Source organism: Antechinus flavipes, chromosome 4, assembly GCF_016432865.1.
Source record: "Antechinus flavipes isolate AdamAnt ecotype Samford, QLD, Australia chromosome 4, AdamAnt_v2, whole genome shotgun sequence".
Classification (NCBI taxonomy): Eukaryota; Metazoa; Chordata; class Mammalia; order Dasyuromorphia; family Dasyuridae; genus Antechinus; species Antechinus flavipes.
The window spans coordinates 7,794,087-7,817,759 of NC_067401.1; the positions used below are offsets into that span (position 1 = coordinate 7,794,087).

The 23,673-nt window shown below is 48.7% G+C and overlaps 2 protein-coding genes across 2 annotated transcripts in view; both read left to right on the plus strand.

The window, feature by feature from the left end:
* The window catches only part of UBE2F (ubiquitin conjugating enzyme E2 F (putative)), an 85,620-nt gene extending 80,175 nt beyond the window's left edge, over positions 1-5,445 (plus strand). The window contains exon 10 of the mRNA XM_051999270.1: positions 4,889-5,445. Coding sequence (XP_051855230.1) covers positions 4,889-4,939 — 51 coding nt within the window. The 3' untranslated portion in view covers positions 4,940-5,445. The remainder of the gene's footprint in view (positions 1-4,888) is intronic.
* A 7,761-nt stretch (positions 5,446-13,206) lies between these two features.
* Positions 13,207-22,531, plus strand: LOC127563065 (zinc finger protein ZFP2-like). Its single transcript, XM_051999271.1, has 5 exons — positions 13,207-13,297; positions 14,956-15,011; positions 16,682-16,808; positions 17,474-17,569; positions 20,300-22,531. The coding sequence occupies exons 2-5, from the start codon at positions 14,994-14,996 to the stop codon at positions 22,102-22,104; spliced, it is 2,046 nt and encodes a 681-aa protein (XP_051855231.1). The 5' UTR covers positions 13,207-13,297; positions 14,956-14,993; the 3' UTR covers positions 22,105-22,531.
* The last annotated feature ends 1,142 nt before the right edge of the window (positions 22,532-23,673 follow it).

Here is a 23,673-nt window from a genome sequence, read left to right on the forward strand (position 1 = left end):
AACCAGATGAGCGTGCCATCTGTCTCCTTGGCTCCCTGCAAATTGCCCAGTAAACATGTCGAGCTAAAGACAGAGGCCTGGGGACTCAGAAGAGGGGGAGATCTCCAGGTTCTGTCAGTTAGCAATCTCTGGATCTGGTTCTTCAGTAAAGCTTGAAATCCTTCAACCCTCCATGTACTAATCATAGCATCTCCGAGAGAGAGAGCAGCTCAGCGTGGAGCTCCCCCTTCATCTGAACAGAATACCTTCTCTACCCCCTTCTGGAGACCCTTCTCCAGGCCCCTGGCTTCTGGCTCAGCCCTCTGAGCATGGAGCCAAGTTCCTCTGCCTGAATCATGGCCAGCTCGCTCCCTGAGCCTCTCTTCTTCCAGTGATCCCCAAGGATCTGGCCATCAGTTTGTTCTCCCTTCCCTAGGGGAGCACTGGCTTGTAGCCCAAGATGATCCTCCAGACATGGACTGGTGAAGGCCTGACCGGAGAGACGCCCCCCTCGCTGTGGGCCCTCCGACCCCCAGGACCACCCAGGACAACATTAGCTCTGTAGTGACCCCTTTGGAGGATGGAATTAGTGATGGCTCCTCAAAGGCTTCTCTCCAAAGCAAGGTGATTGAAGGCAAAAGGTGACGGCTTAGAAAGCGAAAGCTCTGTTTGATGGAGCCGAATTACGCAAAATCCTGCGGCTCTGAAGATGGGCAGTCTGGCGTCACAAAGGGTAGCAATCTGCAGCCATCAGGGCTTGTTTTTAATTTTAAGATCTTTTTCTTTGCTAAAGTGTTCTTTTTTCCACATTTCTTGACATTTACTTCCCATTACAGAAATCTGTGCAGATAAATAAGCTACTCTAAATAGCTCTCCAGTCAAAAGGAGCTCTGAGGGACTGGGCCAGTGGAAGTGGATGTTCTCTCAAAATGCAGGTCTTGTCCCGGCTTTTACAATGTCTCCTTAGAATTTGCAGAGTGATTGACAGAAGTAGGAACTGAAGCTTGAAATCATCTATTGTGTGTGATTTCAATCGTTTTTTCAAGATTCTCTATCACTTAAGAAATATCTGATGAGCTGGTATAATGGGATGACTTGACAGACAAAACGGAGAATGAAATAAATGGGGGAATCTTTTCGTTTCCTCTTTAATAAAACATTATCTTCTCCCCTCAGCCATTTTCTGTTGATAGCCCTGCCATCTTCCCAGTCACTTAAAACCTTGAAGACAAGATGGCTGCTTCCTTTTTTGCCCTAAGTTACCAAGTTCTGTCATTTCTGTCTCGGCCAGCTCTCGCCTCCATGCCCTGAGCCTCCTGGTCCAGTTTTCCCTTCCTCTCCTTGTTCTTAGCCTTCCTAAGAGACACCTGATGAAGCATTTCCTCACTCCCAGACCTGGCAGACGGACCCTCCATCATCTTCCTGTTCCCCACACACCAGACTAGAGAATGCTGGTTGCCCTCTGCCTTTGCTCCCGGTCTGGGACCGTGCACCTTCGCCTTGCCTAAGTGCACCCCAGGCCGCCCCAGCTCAGCATGCCCAGGACAGGCCGCTCCTTTAATAGAAACTGATTTTTTTTTTAACTCTAAAAATTCTTAATTGTTTGGAATGGCTCTCTGGGAAGAGGATAATGGAAAGAGATATAGTGGGAAATTTAGTCTGTGAAAACAAAAGATTGCAGTCAAATTTTATTTGCAAAAATCAGAGGGATTGCCATTCAAATTAACCTTTTCCCCGGAGCGGTCCTTTTTGATTTAATGAAGTTTTACTCCATGTAATCTTATATCCTGACATTTAGTGAGAATCGTATGACGGATGGAGACTTCATACAGAGAGCAAGAATGATTCACTATTAACATAGAGAGGATTGTTTTTCCAGGCCAAGAATTACAGTTTGACGTGTTCCGGTGATTCAGGATGGAAATAAATGAGGGAAATAGATGATGGATGCTAATTTAGTTATGTTTTCCTAATTAGAATTTTCTTAGAGCTAGAAACTGCTCCAAGTGATGTTTATGTTCCTCATTATGAACGTTTTATTTTGACGAAATTACCTAGTGACAAATTAGGTAATCACCGATGGATTAAGAAACCAGAATCCCTGGTGGACAAGAACACTGAGGTCACGGACCAGCTTCCCGTCTATACTGTCCCACAAGCAGCCCCCCAGCCTCTCTGTCTGAAGACCCTTTGATCTGGAGCCTGACTGAGCTCTCCATGCTCCTTCCACTGAACCAAGTGGGTCTCTTTGGACCCCATTGCTGCTGGTCAGAAAACTTCATCCCCATCAAAAAACAGAAACAAAAACCTTCCTGTTCTCGAAGTAAGTCATCCGGTGCCTCTCGTGGGCCCCCCAGATCTGCAGGCCCCTCTGGCCTGGCCGGAGACACAGAGTCCTCCTTCCTGAAGCCTCCCAGGGTCCCGGCCTCCTCTCCGGAGGCACCACCCTGAGATGCTGCTTGTGAGTCACCTAGTCTGAAAAAGCCTTTTTCCTTGGATGGATAGAAACTCCCTCCCAGAGGCAAGGCTAATGAAAGTGCCCTTGACCCCCAGCTTTCTGGATCAGATGGGGATAGCTAGCAGCCTCCCGTACAAAGGCAGCATTTAACTCCTTTCATTTGAATTCTCCTGGTCTTTGGGAGGCCGTTTCCTGCTCCAGAGCCTGAAAAGAAGGGGGGTTTCTGGTACAAACCTTCAGAAACTCAAGTAAATAAAATCTGCCTTTGCATTTCACCCAGCCTCCAAGATTTAATGACTGAGGCTCCACTTGTTCTGGGCAAGGAAGACCTCCAGACTCTGCTTTTCCCTTCTTTGGGGAGTAGTTTTTTCTCAAGAGAGAAAAAAAATCAGCCAGAAGAAATGAATCTGTTTCTTTCCTGAAGGAAGCAGTTTTTTAGGACGTTTGTTCAATGAGCAGCAGCATAGAACATTGGCGTATGCTCGCTTCTCTCTGGGCTGTCCCGGGTTCTTAAAACGAGCTGCGTTCCCAATGTTTACATGCTGCTCCTGCCTCAAATAACAGTGCGAGCGGCGGCTCTATTTATAACCCAGACTCCTAAACCTCGGCTGGAAATAGGAGGGGACCGGCTGGGGCAAGCTTGGGGCTGTGGGGAGGAATTGTGGGTGATCACGAAAGGTCCTCACAGGGAGAAGGGGGAGAGAGTGGGCAATGGTGGTCAGAACTTAAGTGCCAATTTATCAATAAGCATTAATTAAGTGCCTGCTGTGTGCTAGGTTTGGGGGATACACATTTAATAACTGAAGTGATTCTCACAAAGCAACAAGAGTATGTGGAATAAAAATAGAGAATTATTGCAAAGTGGGTAAGCACCAAGACTTTGAGAGGGAAGTTACCAGCTGTTGAGGGGATCAGAAGAAGCTTCGTGTAGAAGGTGACGCTTCAGCTGTACCTTGAAGGAAGAAAATTATCAGTTTCTGAGGGAGAAATGGGTAGAAAGTGTATGGGGGGATGGGACTGGAAGGGAGGAAAAAAGAAATTTACATGACTTTATCATATATTTAAAGGGAATGGCAAGTTGTACGTAATTGATTTATTATGTGCAATCATCTTTTTTCATTATATATGCTGTCTTGTGGAAATGCTTAATTTATTCCATAAATTAAAAAATAAATTTTAAAAAGTTTCAACAAAATTAACAAAAAATAAAATTGGTAAATGACTAACCCAATAAGTAAAAAATAGAATACAACATTTTTGGAAGTGCATTCTGGGTCTGGAGAAGATGGGGCTAGGGCCCACGACAGGTGGGTCTGTTTGTCCAGACTCCCATGGAGTCACCTGCGGTGAGGTTAGAAAGAGGGGGTCGGCCGGGGTGTGGCTGGCTGTAAAAGCTGAACAGGAAAAGCTCTGTTTGATTCTGGAGGAGACCGAGTCTAGAAGTCACATGGTGGGGCACTAACGCCCTGGCAGTTGGCGTGAAGATGGATTGTGATGGGGAGAGACAGGGAGGCCAGTAAGGAGGCTCGGGCGCTGGTCTAAGGCAGAGCTAAGGGGGAGGCTGGAAGAAGGGGGCCGCCTTGGATAGAAAGAGGCAAGTTTGGAGCGAGGGAAGGAAGGGTAAGTTCAGTTTGGGATCTCTGGGTTGGAGACATCTCGGGACAGCCAGTGTGGAGGACCCAGAAGGACTTGGGGGTGAGGGCCGTTTTGACCAGAGGAATGGCACTGATCTTTCTGATGAGAATGGAGGGAAACGTGGTCTGGCTCAGACAGTACCATGGAAAAGGGTCTCCCTCAAAGTTGTGGATTCAAATCCTGACCCTTATCCTTCTCAGTCCAACCTCCAGAAAACTCAGGGGATGTTGTCAGGCTCGCAGCCGCCCGGCAGTCCGCAGCTGGTCCTGCCCCGTCATCGCGGGCCCAAGGGACCCTTCCCAGAACCTTAGACTTCCCTCCTGGGGGTCTGCAGCCAAAAGTCAGTCCTCACAGCTGACCCCAACCCCCAGAAGCTTCGTGCCCCCCCCCCCAGCCAAGCTCCCTCTGCCCGGGAGTGTGCCCGGGGGCATTTCAGGGTGTCACTTCGTCCCTGGAGGCTGCTGGGACACTGGCCCTAACTCCCCTCCCCCTCCCTCCTGCCCTGACCTTGCCCCCACTACAGCAGCGATCCAGCACGAAAAATTTGCTTTCTTGGACCCCCCAAACTCTTCCATAACAGGGACACAAATACACTCATGTCCACTCAGTGGCTGGAGACGGGGGGTGGGGGAGTGAGGCAGTAAGTGACCGTGACTTCCCCTCCGACCTGATGCTGCTCTCCTGGGCTTGGCCCGGCCCGGGCGGGGGGGATGGACGAAGGGGTCCCCGTCCCGGCCTCCCTGGAGCCTCTTGCGGTCGAGGCGTCGTCCCGGAGAGCGCGCGCCCCTAACGCCCTCCCTTCTTCTCCCCGCACAGGAGGACTTCCGGAATAAAGTTGAAGATTACATTAAGCGTTACGCCAGATGATGAAGGACGGCGGCGGCCTGGGTTTGCACCTCCAAGTTGTATCTATCACTTACAAAATGAAAGAAAATCCAATATTCAGCATCCTCCTCCCCCCTCCAGCCCCCCTGCGCCCCGCTGGCTTGTACACGTCCCGTGACCGTGTTGTACCGAAGAAGAGAACCTTCCTGATTGTCCATTTTACATGGAGACCTCCACATAAATACAGCAAGAACTTGTGTGTATTTGGTTTAAAAAAGTTGTTTGCTTTAAAATGTTTACTTTTCTGAACCCGTACTGTATAGCCTCTTGATGATATTCTTGAGAAATTTAAAGAGATCAGTACCAGCTAGAGCTTGCCTAGACTTTGTCACCGCCACAGTGGGGTCGGCCGGCGCCCGCCCGGGCCCCCCGCGGACCCCTGGGCCGTGGCGCGCCACGGGGCCGGGGATCACCCGTGTACAGCTCCTCATGGAATGTTGATGCTATTTAATGTAAGTATATTTTGGAAGAAATTTGTAATTTATCTACCTGCTGCTTCGGTCCTTTTTTCTTCCTCTGTCGTCCCGGTCTGCATCGTCGCCCCAAGCGGCCCGGCGAAGGGGGCTCCGAATTGGGGAGTGGGAAACCTCAGGGTCTTCTTGTTGGAGAGAACCCAGAAAATCTGACGGGAAAGGAAGCGAGGTCCTTTCCCTCCAGATCTGGCTATGGCCAGAACACTCTGGGCCCCATCGGGGGGCGTGGGCCAGGCTGGGGGTGCTGAGGGTTGGGAAGCCTGATCCCTCAGCAGCCCGGAGCACTTAGTGAAGGAGGGGGCCCGGCCCAACGTCCGGGGGTCTCTGCCTGAGGAGGCGGATCAGTGAGCTGTGGCGTGTGCGGGGCCCCCCAGGGGCAGGACCTCGGGCCCACTGACCCTTGGGAGCCACAGCGACTCCATCTCAGACCAGGCACCCATGGGCTGTCCGGCGTTAGGACAGCAGGGGCTGAGCCACTTTGACCTGAGGAAGCACCCGGCTCTCTGCCCATCACGGTGGCCACCCTCAGCCCCCCGCTCCTGGCTCAGCGGCTCCCTCTTAGATGGTAGTTTTGCTTCTCCACCCACTCAGACACATGGCGGCCACTTAGAACTGGCCATCGGCCATCGTGCTGGGGTCCCTGCGTGCTCCTCCCGACTCTGGGGAAAGCCCTGCCACCCCTGGCCCTCAGTGCCTTCCCTTCATGGGGCCAGACCCCCCCACCCGCTGAACTACCCTGGCCCTCAGTGCCCTCCCTCCATGGGGCCGGATTCCCCCCAACCACTGAGCTGCCCCTGGTCCTCAGTGCCCTCCATGGGGCCAGACTCCTCCCTCACCCACTGAGCCGCCCCGGCCCGATCCAGAGCAGCCAGGTGCAGCGTTCCACATCCCACCTGAATTACCTCAGTCCAAGAGCTGCCCTGGCTCCAGCCTTTTAGGCCCAGACTTTGCCCAGGGATGGAAACTAAGCCATTTGGTGGGTCAGGGAAGCCCCTGTCCAGACTCACGGCCCAGGGTGCTCCCTCAGCTGCACGGTGGCCCTGGCTCCGGACCCCGGCCCTCCCTGTGGTGGGCCCCAGACGGCAGCGCCCCCGCCCAGAGCCCTGAGGGCCACGTGGGTTTGCTCCAGAGAAATGGCCTCTGACCCCAGAAACAGGAGAGAAAGGGCTTGTGTCTGTTGTTTGATGTCAGAGAAGCATCCTTGAGGGGCAGCACCTTGTGTGTCCCTGGGCACTGCCCACGCCCCTCCCTTTCCCTCCGTCCTGACCCCCTCCTCAAGCCCACAGACACTTCTGCTGAGGAGGGGGCGGGGCCTGCCCACTCTAGGCTGGGGGGGTGAAGGATCTGCCCACTTTAGATTGGGCACTGCCCAGGCTAGGCTGGGGGGGTGAGGGGGCTGCCCACCCTAGAGTGGGCATAAGTCCAGGTGCCAGAGGGCAGCAGTCCCCGCTGCTTAGGGTTCCGTGCCCCCGAGCTGTCTCCAGGGCTCCTGATCTGGCAGTGACCTTGCACAGCCCTCCCTCGTCACGGGGTCCCCTCCCTCCCCGGTGTCAGGGCCAGGGACACAGCAAGGACGGACGGAAAGACATTGGGACATGAATCGGCCCAGAGCGGTTCCAGGGAAACTTCCAGAAAAGGCGACACTTCAGCTGAACCGCGATGCAGGAGAAGGTGGGGGAGGCGCCCAGGCCTGGGGAGCAGGCACAGAAAGGGGGGCCCGTCTGGGAGGGACGGGGCCCGGGGGACAGAGGAGTGGCCAGTGCGACAAGAAGCTTGGTCAGGGCCGTAGGGAATGGGGGGGAGGCAGCCACGGGGACTGCGTGGAGGTGGGTGCCCAAGGCCGAGAGAGGGACAGTGACGCAAGGGGTCTTGTCCATGGTTCCAGAACGACCAGGGCCCAGGGAGGGTTAGGGGAGGGGCTGCATGGAGGGGTGGCCTTTGTGACCCAGGAGAGAGAAACAGAGACAGAAAATGAGAGAAAATGGGGGAGGGGGACAAGGCAGAGGGACGGGAGGAAGAGCCTGGGAGGTGGCCCAGAGTCGGGGAGCACCGTGTGACAGCTGGGGGACAGGGGACCAGAAGGCAGTTACACAAAAACCCCGAGCAGCTCAGGCCCCCAGGGGTTGCCAGGTGAACCTCAGTGGGGATGACTGTTAGTGGGGATGACTGTCAGTGGGGATGACTCCCGGGCAGCTTGTCCCGGGAGCCTAGTGTCCACCCCCTCCTTCCCTCCATCAGCCAGTTAACACTGAGGGCCGCTCGCTGTGCTGAGACCCACCGCCTGCCCCAAGGAGCCAAGGGGCCCCGGGGAAGCCCACGCGCTCGGCCCCGCACGGAATTCAGTGGGAGATGGGATGGGGGGCGGGGCAGCTCCCTCCCAGGGGGCCCGGGCTGGGCCCTCGGCTGCAGAGGCGGCCCCGGGCGAGCTTCCGGCGCTCCCTCCCCCTGAGCCAGGCGGGCGCGCCTCCAACAACCACCGCCTGCGCATTTGCGCTAAAGCTGTGCGGGGGCTGGATCTCCATGGTACTGGTCTCCATGGTAACCCAGCCGTAACATGATGGATGTACCAAAGGGGTCCTTGGACCCGCCGTCCGCAGGGGCCCAGGAGGCTCGCGCCTCATTTCCAAGGGAGAAAATGAGCCGGGAGGCGGAGGGAGGCCCAGGGAGGCGGAGGGAGGCCGAGGGAGGCCGAGGGTTTCAGGCCTGACCGCCCAACTTCCCTCCCGGCCCCTCAGCCGCGTCCCTAAGCTATCCTGGGACCTAGACCGAGCCCTGCGATCCATCCTCGCGCTCCCTCCTCACCCCCCAGAAGTCCCCGACTCCCCTCAAGGTTCAGCTCGTGGACACTCTCCACATGATTCTTTCCTGGTCGCCCCCAGCCACTAACTTCCTCCCTCCCCCACCAGGTCAACACAACAGCCAACATTTATTAAATACCGACTGTTTACTGTGTTTCAAAGAGATGGGAGAGGCAACATGCAAATGACTGTACAAACCCAGGGCGTAGGGAATAATCCCAGAAACACCTTGTACGAGTGTGGGGGCAGCTACGTATGGGGGGGGTGGGGGGGAGTGGACAGGGCTCCAGGCTGCCGGCAATAAGACCCGAGTTCGAATCTAGCTGTGAAGCTGGGCTGAGGCTGGGGAGGCCAGCATGAGAAGACAGAAAGGGTGGGAAGAGCCGGGGGAGGGAGAAAGCTGCGACAGGCGCGCACTTGGAAAGCCATTAAAAGTAATAACCAAGGCAGCCGTAACAACGGGGCAGGTGGCGAGACCTGGGCCGGGGGAGGGAAGTGGGGGGGGGGGGGGTGTGATACGGAGCATAGGACCTCGACACCCGGGGAGAGTCGAGTCAGGAGAATGGAAAGGGACGAGGCGGGCCGGGAACGGAGGGTTTGAGCAGCTCAACAACATCCCTTGGAGAGACTGACTGGAAGTCACAGGGATTTAGTGTTAGCGTTTCAGCACTCACTCCCTTCCTGAATCCCGGTCTTTTCTTTTGGAAGATGCTGATAGCCTGGGGGAAGTGAGGGCTACTCACATACTTATCTCTACTTATGCAAGGGTCAAGTTGAAAGATTACCGGTGCACGTGTTTTGTAAATAAAAAGCTATAATAATAATAATAATAATAATAATAATAATAATAATAAAAATCTCTGCTTGGATTATCTCGCTGCTGAGAACCAAACCGGCCTTACATTGACATTTTCTCTCCTTTTAAGAGCCTATATTTTACGTAGGGCTCACTGTCCCGTATCTGAATTTCGATCTACAGCGTGTCCCAGTGAACGCTCGTTTCTTTCCATTCTCTCTTTTCTGACTGATGGGACCCAGGTTAGATTTGGCCGATCTTTTGGAGCCGAGACCCCGTGTTGCTCCTTTCTCAGTCCCGAACTTCTCTATTCCACATCGGGTCCCAAAGCATTGTGAGGACCAGCTCCGTTTTAAGCAGCTGCCTCTCTCTTTTGCAAATCAGCAAAGAGCTTCCGTCGCGTGTCTCGGCTTTCGTCGCGGAGTTTGGCTTTTCTCCGATCGGCGTCTCCTCACAGCGCATGAACCGCTTCCAGTTCGATTAAGGCAGAAGTTCTCTTGGCCGTGGCTCGGTCACCCGGGGAACTCGTTCGCTTCGGTCGTGGTCCGCGGGCCAGCGGGCAGAAGCGGCGCTCTCCCGAGATGAAATCTGGCCGTCCTCCCAACAATCAGCCTTGTCCATTTAAATCCACCCGCTTCTCGCCAGGCTGGAGGAAAAGCTAAGAGCCGCTGAGACCTTCGCTGAACCGCGGGAGGCTGGGACTCTAGGCTGAAAATCACTTCTAAGTTTGGGGAGGGGGGAAGTTAAGGGGAAGGGGGGAAGGTGTTTCTCTTACTTTTATACCAGCTTCAATTCTGTTTAGTCTCCAGTCACTGAAACCATCATCCTCCACTGCACTAAAGCAATAAATCTTTCGACCTCCAGGGAAGGGCAAGTGTTGGACGGGTCTGGGGTGAAAGGGCCATTTGTTTGCAAGTTCCAGAAAGTTTCTGCTTTTTAACATTCCCAGGGAGCTGCACTCTCAGTCCCGCTGGAGTATTTCAGTACGGGGAAAATTAATCAAAGCAACTCCGGGATTTAAAAAAAAACATTACACTGAGGTCAACAATTTAATCTTCATAAGCTTCTTTTTTTTTTTTTTTTTTCTTTTTTTGCTGAGGCAATTGGGGTTAAGCGACCTGTTCAGGGTCACACAACTAGGAAGTGTTAAGTATCTGAGATTAGATTTGAACCCAGGTCCTCCTGATTTCAGGGCTGCTCTCTATTCACTGCACCACTTAGCTGCCCCCACCAATTTAGTCTTTAATTAGTTTGCAATCCCATAAATTTCTACAAAAGGGGGAAAGATTCTCTCTTCTAGGCCCCCCCACCCTTTTTTTGTCTCATGTTTCTGCCCCTCTCAATCTCCCTCCTTCCCTCTCTCTGCCTCTCCATTCCTGATTCCCAACTTGGCCACAATAGAGAGTTCTGAAACTTTCATCGAAAAATCGCTCCTTCTTTTCCTCCTTTTTTCTTTGGCTCATGAGATCACAGGAAAAGGGCAGCAGGCTTTGTCAGGCCATGGAACCACCACTGCTGAGAGCTTACTCTCTGCCTTACAGACCCCAAAATCTAGATTAACAGAACATAATCCCCTAAAGTTCCTGGACAAATGATGCTTAACTTAATTCAGTGCTTTTGCCGCCATGTTGGGATGCTGCATGGTCTATATTCCCCTGTTTTTATTCTTATTTTCCATTTCCATGGGGGTAAAAACCACTCATTTCAGGGAAATGGAGCTGATTTTTCCCTTCTAATTTCTTAAATAGAAAATGCTCTATGTCTTTAAAAGAAGTGTTTTAAATTTAGGTTTCAATGGTTTTGACATTTTGGTAAAAAGTCCTCGGTCCCCCAGCCAGCGCTCCAGGTTCCTCATCTTGCTCACCCTTGTTTTATCATATTCCCCACTAGTTCTCCATTTCTCTAAGGCAACACTCTTTGCCTTCCAGAACCCATTCTTTCCCCCTAGTTTCTGGAGTGAGAATTTCTCTGTGCTTCACAAAGGTGTATTTTTAGGCCCTCTGGCTGCTGACTCAGTGTCCCTGTCTGTACCAGCCTTGGGGCTTGGGATTTGTCCCAGGTCTACACCAGTCTGCCCCCAGCTGCTTCCCGGTCCCCGCCTTACCTCTATGGCACTCTATGGTTTCAAAAGGTTCTTCATTCTCCCTATAATTATTGGGAGTTCAGGATAAGGAAAGCGTACACAAAACCGATTAGCCATGACTGGCCATTAGAGACTCAGAGACATGGAGATTGAGAACATCATTTTTTAAGTATGAAAGTCTGGCCATTTCTGGAGAGGGAAAGGGGCCACAATGGCCCCTCCTCCACATCCCCACAAGCCATCCTGGTGGTTGCTCCCTCTGCACTGCTCTGTTGCTCCCCCAACAATAAGTGCTAGTCAGTGTCTCCTAAAATATCATGAATAAACAGTTCAATAGAGAGCATTTCTGTAATTGATATTTTTATTAATTATGGCTGGCAGACAATGAATAAAATGGTCATTTGGCTTTTTCTCATAGACCATCATGGAGGCCTCTCAATACTTATATTGAGTATATATACGTTCCCTACAGGTGGAAATCAACTCTGATTGATACCAGTGAGAATGAATATCATAAGGGGGGAGCTATTCAATAACTTTGATGATGTTACTCCTACCCCTCTCTACCCAGACTACCCCCAGCCTTGGGCAATCTAAAGGGATCTCTCTCTCCTCTCCCTCTCCCTCCCTCTCTCATTCCCTCCCTCCCTCCCTCTCTCTCTCTCTCCGTCTCCCTCTCCCTCCCTCCCTCCCTCTCTCTCTCTCTCTCCTCTTCTTCTCCCTCCCTCCCTCTCTCTCTTTCTGTGTCTGTGTCTCTGTCTCTTTCTGTGTCTCTGTCTCTCTCTTTCTCTCTGTGTCTCTCTGTCTCTGTCTCTCTCTTTCTCTCTCTCTGTGTCTCTGTGTCTCTCTTTCTCTGTGTGTCTCTGTGTCTCTGTGTCTCTCTGTCTCTCTCTCTCACACACACACACACGCCACAATTCTATCAGTAAAACACATGGGCTGGAATTCACCCAGATTAAATTCTCTTTTATACTTGAATGGAGTAAAAATCACCCCTAGAAAAGATGATCCAGGTGGGGTCAATGTTAGAAGAAATCTTGCGAAGCTCCCCTTTGAATGAGAAATGGAAAAGAAAAAGCCCTGGGTTCCTCTCCCCCGTGTTAATTGATTCTGAAAATAAGAGAGAAATGGTCTCTCAGTGTCCGGGCTCCAGGTCAGAAAGGAAGCCCTGAGTTAGTCCCTCCCGATCCTGTCTCTTCTCCAGCCTCTCGGTGGAGGCCTCGGGAGCTGAGCCCGAATTCCTGGAGGGCCAGAGCCGACCTTGGAAAAGGGCCCTGAGCCAACCACGGAGCGCTCAGTTAAGGGGCGCTAAACTAAACTGCTCTCCCTCAGTGCCTCCCCTCGGCCGCTCTTCGCTTCCTCTCCGTCCAACACCCGCTGAGACCCTCATCAGTGTGGGGGCGTCTCATACCTGCCCCCTCCTCCCCTTCCCTCGGAGCCCCGCAAACACTGAGCCCGAGCTGGCGACGCCCGCATTGGTGAGCGTCCTGGCCAAAGAAATAAACCCTAAACTTGCCCTGTGTCCCCTGCGCCGGGGAAGGGCCCGCCCAGCACTCCCGCCTCCCGGCCAAGGGAACCCGGCAGGGTCAGGAGGAGTGCGGGGCGCCGCCAGGGGCGGGGGTAACAGCAGAAGGGAGAGCATTCGGGGAAGACTCGTGTCTCCGCCAGCAAAGCAGAGGGAGTCCGGGAGAGGGCCGCGGGGCCCCTGGGGGATGGAGTCCGGCAAAGCCAGGCGCCGGGTGAACCAGGCTGACCCTTCTCATGCCCGGACTCCATTTCCCAAAGGGTCCCGATGCCTTTAACTCCAGCTGGCGCGATGCATGGTGGGAATGGCTTTTCCGAGTCCGGAGTACGAGTTTCTCCTAGTGTGGTGAACACCGATTACCAGCCCCGCTCCGAGCCGACTTCTGAATGAATGGCTGATCTGGGCGGGGTTGGAGGGTGGGGCGGAGAAAGAGAGAGTGCGCAGCCGCAGTCCGAGGTTTCACACTCCTCCATCCTGCCCTCCTTACTCCAACAGGTCCCGAGAGAGACTGCGCATGCTCAGCATCAGTTTTTTCTGCCCTCCCCAGGCTACTAGTGGGCTAGCGTGAGGATGCGCGTGCGCAATAGTAGAAGGGGTGGGGACAGCGCCCACGTGCTCGGCCCCCGAACCCAGTTCTGCCGGAAGAGAGCAGAGTGGGTTGGCTCGTGAGTATGCGCCGGGTGTTTGCGGGGCGGGGCGGGGCGGGGTTCCTACAATATACATGTAGCGGCCGGTGTGCAAGCCCGAGGTGGTGTGAGGGAGAGGAAGGGCAGGGGTCAGTGTGGATGGAGGCGTGTGACTTCCGGTATATGGGCAAGGGTCCGTGGGGGGAGGGAGGTGGGCCCTGGAGGCCCAACCCCCCCTTATCTCCCCGGGTAGCAGGAGACGCCCCCGCAGTGAGGGGCCCGCGGCCCCCTGTGTCCCAAGTGAGGAAGTTGTGATTGGCCCCTTCAGCCTGTCGGGGGCTGAGCCCGGCTGAGAGTGAGGGGGGGGGGGGATACACGTGTAAGTGTGTGTGTGTGCGCGCGCTTGTATATGTGTCTGTGTGTATCTGTGTGTTTGTCAGCTTCAATTAAGCGCCTGGGTCAGTGTGTGTCAGTCAGCTTTGATTAAGCACCTGTGCCGATGTAGCTATGGATCCGCTTTGATTAAGCACCTGCGTGTGTCTCAGCGTTGATTGAGCCCCACTGTATGTCTCAGCTTTGATTGAGCCCCACTGTATGTCTCAGCTTTGATTGAGCCTCACTGTATGTCTCAGCTTTGATTGAGCCCCAGTGTATGTCTCAGCGATGATTAAGCACCACTGTATGTCTCAGCTGTAATTGAGCCCCACTGTATGTCTCAGCTTTAATTGAGCCCCACTGTATGTCTCAGCTTTGATTGAGCCCCACTGTATGTCTCAGCTTTGATTAAGCACCACTGTATGTCTCAGCTTTGATTGAGCCCCAGTGTATGTCTCAGCTGTAATTGAGCCCCACTGTATGTCTCAGCTTTGATTGAGCCCCACTGTATGTCTCAGCTGTAATTAAGCCCCACTGTATGTCTCAGCTTTGATTGAGCCCCACTGTATGTCTCAGCGTTGATTGAGCCCCACTGTATGTCTCAGCGTTGATTGAACCCCACTGTATGTCTCAGCGTTGATTGAGCCCCACTGTATGTCTCAGCTTTGATTAAGCACCACTGTATGTCTCAGCTTTGATTGAGCCCCAGTGTATGTCTCAGCTGTAATTGAGCCCCACTGTATGTCTCAGCTTTGATTAAGCACCACTGTATGTCTCAGCTTTGATTGAGCCCCAGTGTATGTCTCAGCTGTAATTGAGCCCCACTGTATGTCTCAGCTTTGATTGAGCCCCACTGTATGTCTCAGCGTTGATTGAGCCCCAGTGTATGTCTCAGCGTTGATTGAGCCCCACTGTATGTCTCAGCTTTGATTGAGCCCCACTGTATGTCTCAGCGTTGATTGAGCCCCACTGTATGTCTCAGCTTTGATTGAGCCCCACTGTATGTCTCAGCGTTGATTGAGCCCCAGTGCCAGTGTGTATTTTGACCAAGCACCTCATGCCAGTGTGTGTCAGTCAGCTCCGGTTAAGCACCTGGGCTGGTGTATCTGGATCAGCTTTGATCAGGCCCCCGTGCCAGCATGTGGGGGTGAGGTTGGCAGTCACCAGAGGAGTCCGGCTGGACAAGAGGGAATTTCCCATTTACCCCAAGCTCAGGGGAAGGAGCAGACCACCTTAGAGTTTGGGGGAGGGGGAGGGTCCTTCGTGTTCATGAGGACTTTGTGGAGGCTCCTTCCCCCCCTCATCGCTCTGTTCTTTTCCAGCTCAGCACCCTCGAGATTCTGCCTTCGTCCACGAGAGAATGACTGCCATGTTCCAGGTGAGTCTCGGGTCCTTTGTTCTGGATAATTTCATCCTGTATCATTTTTAAGTGTTTTAGAGTGATTTCTTTCTATTTTCTAAGTCCTTTGGCATTTCAGATCTATTATCTCAATTCATTCGAGTCCCATCCGGGGACCTGAGCCTCCAGTATTCTCTTCCAGAAAGTTCAGAAACCATTTTAGCCAGTGTCCATCATGGGGCATCAAGGTGGCCACAGGGCATGGTTCACTGACCCTGGAATCAGCAATCTGAGGTCCTAGCTGTGTGAACCTGGGCAAGTCACTTTACCAATACATAAAGAAATTAATGAAATATATCTGTCATACAATGAGACAAATTTTAGTCTGAATGTGTATCATTTGCTAAGGAGGGCTTTTTGTTGTTGTTGTTAAAAATTACCCCAGGAGCAGTGGGAGAAATTAAATATCTGCACATTCCCAGAAGACTCCTGACTGGATCAGGGGCCCCTTTCCACCCAAGAAATTTTTAAGCGACCCCGCTATATAAGTATATAAAATGGGTCTACAAGCCAAACATTTATTGATAATAAATTACATATGGAATCATGACCCACAGTTTTGTTTTTTTAATTTTCAGGAGTATTTTATTTTTCCAAATACATGTAAAGCTAATTTTCCACATTCATTTTTGTAAGACGTTGTGATCCAAATTTTTCTCCCTCCCTCCCTTATCTCTCCCCTCCCCAAGACAACAGGTCATCTAATATAGGTTAAATATGTGCAGTTCTTTTAAACATAGGAAATGATATTTTTAAAAGGTGGGAAACTCTCCAGTGAAAGAAATCAAGAATAGAAAGTGTGTGTGGAACCTCCCTGTTTTGAGAGCTTTGAGGAGCAGTGCTATGGATCCTAAGAAAGCATTTTCTCACCGCCTGGAAAAGACGGGGTTGTTAGTACTTCTGAAAGGATTAGCCCATCTTTTGTCATCTTTGCATTTTGCAGGCGTGAGCTACAATATCAGAGTTTGATCAGCACTTCCCTTGTATTCTTAGTAATTTGGAGCATCCTTTCACTCTGTTAAAGTGTTTTTGGTTTTTCTTTTGCGAACCATTGATAATACTGAAGTATTAGAAAATGACTTGGCTATCTATGTACATACAGATGTTTGTGTGCTGTATATATTCTTACATCTCTATAAATGTGTGCAAGTATCTTTGTCTATCATAGGCTTTAGAGAATGTTGATTAAAAAGGATGATTTTTTTTTATCGGTCACAGATCTTAGAGGAAATATCAACTTAAAACTTAGTGCAGTGTTTGGCCCATTTTAGGTAAATAATAAAATAGGATTTGTAATGTTGGGGAATAGGGGTTCCAGGTCATAGTACAAAGGGAGGAATGATCAGCTGTTAGGGTTTGAAAATGAGGGGCCTTCTTAGTCTGCCCAGAAGACAGTAATGATGAATTCTTATTTGGGGTATTATGGGTGATGTGTATCTGTGAGATGGAAGCTGATTCTGAGGTCAGGGCTGTTGCTTAAAGTGCTTGGTCTTGTTGATATTCACTTCTGGAGAGGAAAAGTCAAAATGAACTTAAACAACTGGGAAAAACTCAGCAGCCCGGTGTCTCCGGTCCAAACTGAGGCGTAGAATGATCATCAGGTTGTATTTGGGGTCTTGGTCCCTGCTAAGCACGTGTGTTTGCTTCAGACCTCGGTGACCTTCCAGGATGTGTCCGTGGAGTTCACTCGGGAGGAGTGGAGGCGCCTGGAGCCGGCCCAGAGGGCCCTGTACCGGGATGTGATGCTAGAGAACTATCAGAACCTGGTCTCTGTGGGTAAGCGCGCTGGCCCCCTCCCCACTCCAGGAGGCTCCCCTGGTGCAGACTGTGCCAGTCAGCTACAGTCTGGGCAACTTGTGCAAGAGTATTCAAGGTCACAGAAGAGAGGGGAGCAATCCCAAACCTTTTGTTGGCCTTTAGACAGAATGTTCCGATCCCAGGGTAAGGACCGTCCTTGTTTGTTGTCTAGACCAGAGCCACGGCTCCCTCCTGTAGGAGATGACCTAAGTCCTTTGGCATTTTAGAGTCTCTCCTTTTGGAAAGCTCTTCTTTCCTCAGGATCTTTGCCTGAAATCTGTTATTTCCAGATTAGATGATGCAGACGGGCTCTGTGTTCGAGGTCAGCTTTGCATTTCCCCCAGCGGGATTCTCTGCATGTAGTTGGCACTTAATGAAAGTCTGGTGCCTTAAAAAGGTGACATGTGTGGCGACTCTGCTGTGCCCCGGGAACGCCAGTGGCTCCCAGTTACTCCAGAGCCAACCTTTAACTCCGGTTTTGTGCCCGGTGCCGTTCGCTGTATTCCCAGGGTGATTGCTCTTTCCCTTGTGCTCCCTAGACCTTTTCTTTCTGACCAGGACACGGCTCTTTTACCTGCCTCAGATACAAATGAGTTCTTTGCTTTGGGTTCCCACACCTTCCCTATTTCTATTTCTGCGCACAGGGGTCCCTGTCTCCAATCTGGATATTCTCTTCTTGTTGGAGAGAAAAGCGGCAGCTTGGAGGCCTAGAGAAGAAGGCCCCACGAGCCTTTGTCCAGGTGAGTGAGCGAAAAGCACAGAGGTCACTGTCTCTTCTCACATTCGTTTGGAGCCAGTCCTCTGCAAGGATGGACGATGATTTCTCTTAAAGGCCCCTAGGCCTCTCTATAATTTCTCAGGGCCTAATTTCATGCAATACAGTTCCTACAGTTTATGTGGCCATTCTCCATTTTTGTCACATGATCATTTCTACGTGTTTTCCATTAAAAAGACTTCCATTAAGGGAAGTAGGCGATAGAGAATGTGATGTTGAAAGACTTCAAGAGTAATTAATCATTTTATTAATAACATAAGCATTTTAATAATAAAAGGGTCAGTGACACTCTTTTGGATGCCAACGGCTATCATGTCTATGGGCTCAGTTTATCTGTCTTTGGAAGAGAGAGTGCTCCTGAGGTTGGCCATCAACTCTGATTAGTTAATGATTAATAAGAGAATGAATATTTCACTGAACGGAAGACCTATCCTGATGAGGGGCCTGGGGATATAACTTTGTTTTATGTCATTTACTTCTAAATTACCCCCGGCCCTGGGCCATCTAATCCAAGTTTTCAGCCCACCCAAAATCTGAGTAGGATACTGTAGGCAGGAAGTCACTCCAAGAAAAGATGGTCTAAATGGGCTGAATTTTTGGCAGAAGTCAGTAAAATTCTTCAAGGGCTTTGGTTCAAACAAGGAAATGGGCCCAGGGAAAAGCCTGGATTTCTTCCATAACAGATTGTTAATAAAAAGGAGGTCTTTTTACGTCATCAGTAATGTCTTAGGGTATATTCTAACCAGTATTGTTCAGTGTGAGGGTATGTACAGTTTTGTAGTTTTTACTGCCTATTACTTTCCTCTTTTCCAAAAACATTGTACCATTTCATAGCTCTAACAATGGCGTGATATTGTGTGGCTTTCTTCAGAGCCCAATGAACATCCAATTTTGTAACTCTTTTCATGGATCTCATGCTGTTTCTGTGTCATTTTCATTTGAATTTTATATAATTGTTGTAGAGTTGAAACTGTTCCTCATTTTAAAAGAATTCATATATTTTGTTTTCACACTACTATCACTCCCAGATATGTGCCTCCCCAGTCCTTACTCAGTGATCCATCCCTCATAGCAAAGAATAAAAAAGAAACAACAACAAAATTTCTGCCCAACTCCTCAGCAAATCATTACCTGAGTCTAACAGTCTAAGCATTGTTCCACACCTACAGCTCTTCACTCCTGTTAAGAGTGAAGAGCAATAATGTCTCCTCTCTCCTTTGGAACCAAATTGTGTTACCACATACACGTGAGGACCTGTGTGGCCAGGGTATTCACAGTGCCCCCAGTTCTGTCCTTTGGGGCACCTAAGAACCCTTCAGATACTTTCAGATTTCTAGGATGTCTCTTGTGGATCTTTTCTAAGACAAAATGGAGTAATAGAGAGAAGGCCTGAGAATTAGGCTCTGAAGACCATAATTCAAGGCCCAAGTCTGACACATCTTAATTTGGCTACCACAGGTACCCAAAAAAGATCTGGGTGTCCTAGTGACCTGTAAATGGAACCTCAGTCCTCAGGCAGCTTTCTTAAGTCTTTTAAGTTTTTGTGAAGTTATTAATATGCATTGGTAAAGGAATTTCCTCACCAGGAGTTCCCAATTAATATTTCTTTAAAAAAAAAAAAAGTTCTCTGCATGCTAAACATCCCTACTTTAGTCAAATTGTTTATGGGACGGCTCCAGAGCCATTCATCATGCTGGCTTTGATGTGCTTCAGTTATCGACACCCTTCCTATGATGTGGCACCCACAATGAGACACCCAATAATCCAGGGCAAGATTTTGTATTTCTCTTTAATGCAGCCTAAGGTCATAGTAGCTGTATTAACGTCCATGTAAAATAATATACCTGTGTTGAACTTAAAGGTCACTAGGGCACCCAGATCTTTTTCAGATGAACTGATGGTCTAGCCATGTATCCCCTTTTTTGTACTTGTGGAATTGTTTATGAACCCCCATGTAGAGCTTTGCAAGTATTTCTATTATATTCTTTTTTTTTTTTAGATTGATAAAAGAGGTTTATTATTGAATAAGCAAAGTTAAAGTATAGGCGAAGATAGAGATAAGGAGGGCAATGGACAGAGGGTCCAGTGGACAGAGGGTCCTCACATGGTAGCCATGTTTGGAATCTCTGCCTCTATTATATTCTTCATAGTTTCAGTTCATCAGTCTAATGTTTGAAGTCTTTCTGAATTCTTAATATTTCCTATATTGGTAATTATCCCTTACAGCTTTTATTGTGTCTTTTCAGATTTTATCGGTTTACCATATTTAACTTTAATAAATTGATAAAAACCAGATTTTATGAATATTGTCCTTAATCTCTTAACTTTTATCCTATCATCTTTAGGCTTTTACCTTTTCTTATTTCTGTAGATAATCTTATGCAAGTCAGATTGATGTCATTTGATCTGTTTTGTCTTTAATAAAATCACATACATTTCTCAAGGAGGAAAATCCCTTACTACTAAATGAGCCTTCTTTTATGGGTGTTGGTTTTAAAAATCACTTAGTACATTGCCTGACACATAATAAGCATTATATAAATATTAGCTTTGTTGTTTTTATTATTATCTTGTCTGAATTTGAGCTCTCTTCTCTTTGATGGAAGAAACACAAACAAGAACTTATTCTCAAAGCTTAGCAATAGTGGCTAGTGAATTTTTATAATTTTATAATTCTTTGTTAAATTTCTTTTAGATTTTTGGAGTCAGGAGACCAAGTTTAAGCTACAGAACTTAAGTCTGACACAGCATAGTTGCCTAGAAGCGTCATCCAAGAAAAGAGTGCCAGAACACCAGCATGAGCAATCCAAGAGGAGAGAAGCCAAGGAACGTGGTGTTCATGTTGTAAAAAAGACGAGCACCCTGATGAGTCGGTCCAGAACCATCACTCGTAGGAAAGTTTTTAAGAGGACTGTGCCTCTTTGTAGTACTTTGGGGAGAAATCTGAATTTGGGTCTGGGTTTTCATGCCTTATGGAGAGGAGTTATGAGAGAAAACCTCCATAAACTTAGAAAAAACTTTAGGGATTTTCCAAACTCACTAGCATGTAAGAAATCCTCCTTAGGGAAGATCTTTACTACCTCTAGCACATACAGGAAACCCTTTTGTTACCACTCAGACCTAGTTAAATTTCATAGGGTGCGTTTTGGGGAAAAGTTACAAGAAGCCGATGAATGTGGAAACGCTTTTGGCAGAAGGTCAAAAGTCGCTGGACAGCTAAGAATTTGTATGGGGAAAAAATATAAATGTAATAATTATGGGAAAGCCTTTTTGGGAAGTTTGACTAAACAGAAGGGAGTTAATATTCAGATTAAGCCTTTTAAAAGTAATGAGCGTAGGAAATCCTTGAGGCAAAGAGGAGGTCTTCTCACCCATCAGAGAACTCATAAGGTGGAAAAACAATTTGAATGTAGTGAATGCAGGGAAAGCTTCAGCCAAAAAGCAGACCTCCTTCGACATCAGGGCACTCACGCGGCAGGAAAGCTTTTTGAATGTAATGAATGTGAGAGGGGCTTCAATCGGAAGGAAAACCTTCTTGCCCATCAGAGAACTCACAGTGGAGTAAAACCCTTTGAATGCAGTGAGTGCGGAAAAGGCTTCAGCCGGAAGGGGAACCTCATCTCCCATCAGAGAACTCACACCCGAGACAAACCCTTTGCATGTGAGGAATGTGGCAAAGGTTTTAGCTGGAAGGCGAACCTCGTCACCCACCAGAGGATCCACACTGGAGCCAAGCCCTTCGAGTGCAAGAAGTGTGGGAAAGCCTTCAGCCAGAGGGGCCGCTTTATTGACCACCAGAGAATCCACACTGGGGAAAAGCCTTTTGAGTGCAACGAGTGTGGGAAAGATTTCACCCGGAGGGAAAACCTTGTTTCCCACCAGAGAACTCACACGAGGGTGAAGCCCTTTGTGTGTCCCGAGTGTGGGGTGGACTTCAGCTGGCGTTCAGGCCTGATCACCCACCAGAGGACCCACACAGGTGTGAAGCCCTTTGAGTGCACCGAGTGTGGGAAGGGCTTTCGGCAGAGGGGCCACCTGGTCACCCACCAGAGAACGCACTCTGAGGTGAAGCCCTACGGGTGCACCGAGTGCGGGAAAGCCTTCCGTGACAAGGGCCACCTCCTCAAACACCAGGTCACCCACACTGGGGCAAAGCCCTTTGCCTGCAGCGAGTGTGGAAAGGCCTTCAGCTACCGGAGCTACCTGGCCGATCATCAGAGGATTCACACCGGAGAGAAACCCTTTGAGTGTGAGGAATGTGGAAAGTGTTTTAACCGCAAGGGAAATCTCATTTATCACCAGAGGATTCACACTGGAGAGAAACCCTTTGACTGCAGTGAATGTGGTAAATCCTTTATCACAAAGCGAACTCTTACTGGACATCAGAGAACTCACACTGGAGTCAAACCCTTTGAATGTAGTGAATGCGGGAAATCCTTCAGTAAGAAACAAAGCCTTATTAAACATCAGAAAAATCATCCTGGAGTCAAAGCCTTTTGAATGTAAAATGTGGGAGAAGTTTCAAGCCGAGGGTATAATTCTTATCAAAAAGCTAACAGAATTTGAAGTCAATGGATGTAGAAAAGGCCTAAGTTAGAAGGGGTGCTTTTCATAGACATTTAAGAACTCCAATCAGGATACTTTGAAGGTTTTAAATATTTCCAAGGACAGGGCGTACCAGAGTAGTGGAGTAATTGGAGAAGGACTAAACAAATGGTGACATAAATAAAATGGAACATTATGGCATTGTTGAGTAGGAAAGAATTTAAAGAAATAGAGGAAAACTTGTGAACTGATACATAATGAAGTAAACAGGAAAACACCCTACTCAAGGGATTGAAGGAGTCCTACCAAACTCCTTTTATGACACAGATATGGTACTGATACCTAAACCAGGTAGGCTGAAAACAGAGAAAGAAAATTATAGACCAATCTCCCTAATGAATATTGATGCTAAAATCTTAAATAAAATATTAGCAAAAAGATTACAGAAAATCATCCCCAGGATAATACACTATGACCAAGTAGGATTTATACCAGGAATGCAGGGCTGGTTCAATATTAGGAAAACTATTAACATAATTGACTATATCAACAACCAACCAAACAAAAACCATATGATCATTTCAATAGATGCAGAAAAAGCATTTGATAAAATCCAACAGCCATTCCTAATAAAAACACTTGAGAACATAGGAATAAAAGGACTTTTCCTTAAAATAGTTAGGAGCATATATTTTAAACCTTCAGTAAGCATCATATGCAATGGGGAAAAACTGGAACCTTTCCCGGTAAGATCTGGAGTGAAGCAAGGTTGCCCACTATCACCATTATTATTCAATATTGTATTAGAAACACTGGCCTCTGCAATAAGAGTCGAGAAAGAGATTAAAGGAATTAGAGTAGGCAATGAGGAAACCAAACTATCACTCTTTGCAGATGATATGATGGTATACCTAGAAAACCCCAGAGATTCTACTAAAAAGCTATTAGAAATAATTCACAATTTTAGCAAAGTAGCAGGATACAAAATAAATCCCCATAAATCCTCAGCATTCTTATACACCACCAACAAAATCCAAGAGCAAGAGATACAAAGAGAAATTCCATTCAAAATAACTGTTGATAGCATAAAATATTTGGGAATCTACCTACCAAAGGAAAGTCAGGAATTATATGAGCAAAATTACAAAAAAGTTTTCACACAAATAAAGTCAGACTTAAATAATTGGAAAAATATTAAGTGCTCTTGGATAGGCCGAGCAAATATAATAAAGATGACAATACTCCCTAAACTAATCTATTTATTTAGTGCTATACCAATCAGACTTCCAAGAAAATATTTTAATGATTTAGAAAAAATAACAACAAAATTCATATGGAACAATAAAAAGTCGAGAATCTCAAGGGAATTAATGAAAAAAAAATCAAATGAAGGTGGTCTAGCTGTACCTGATCTAAAATTATATTATAAAGCAGCAGTCACCAAAACCATCTGGTATTGGCTTAGAAATAGATTAGTTGATCAGTGGAAAAGGTTAGGTTCACAAGACAGAATAGTCAACTATA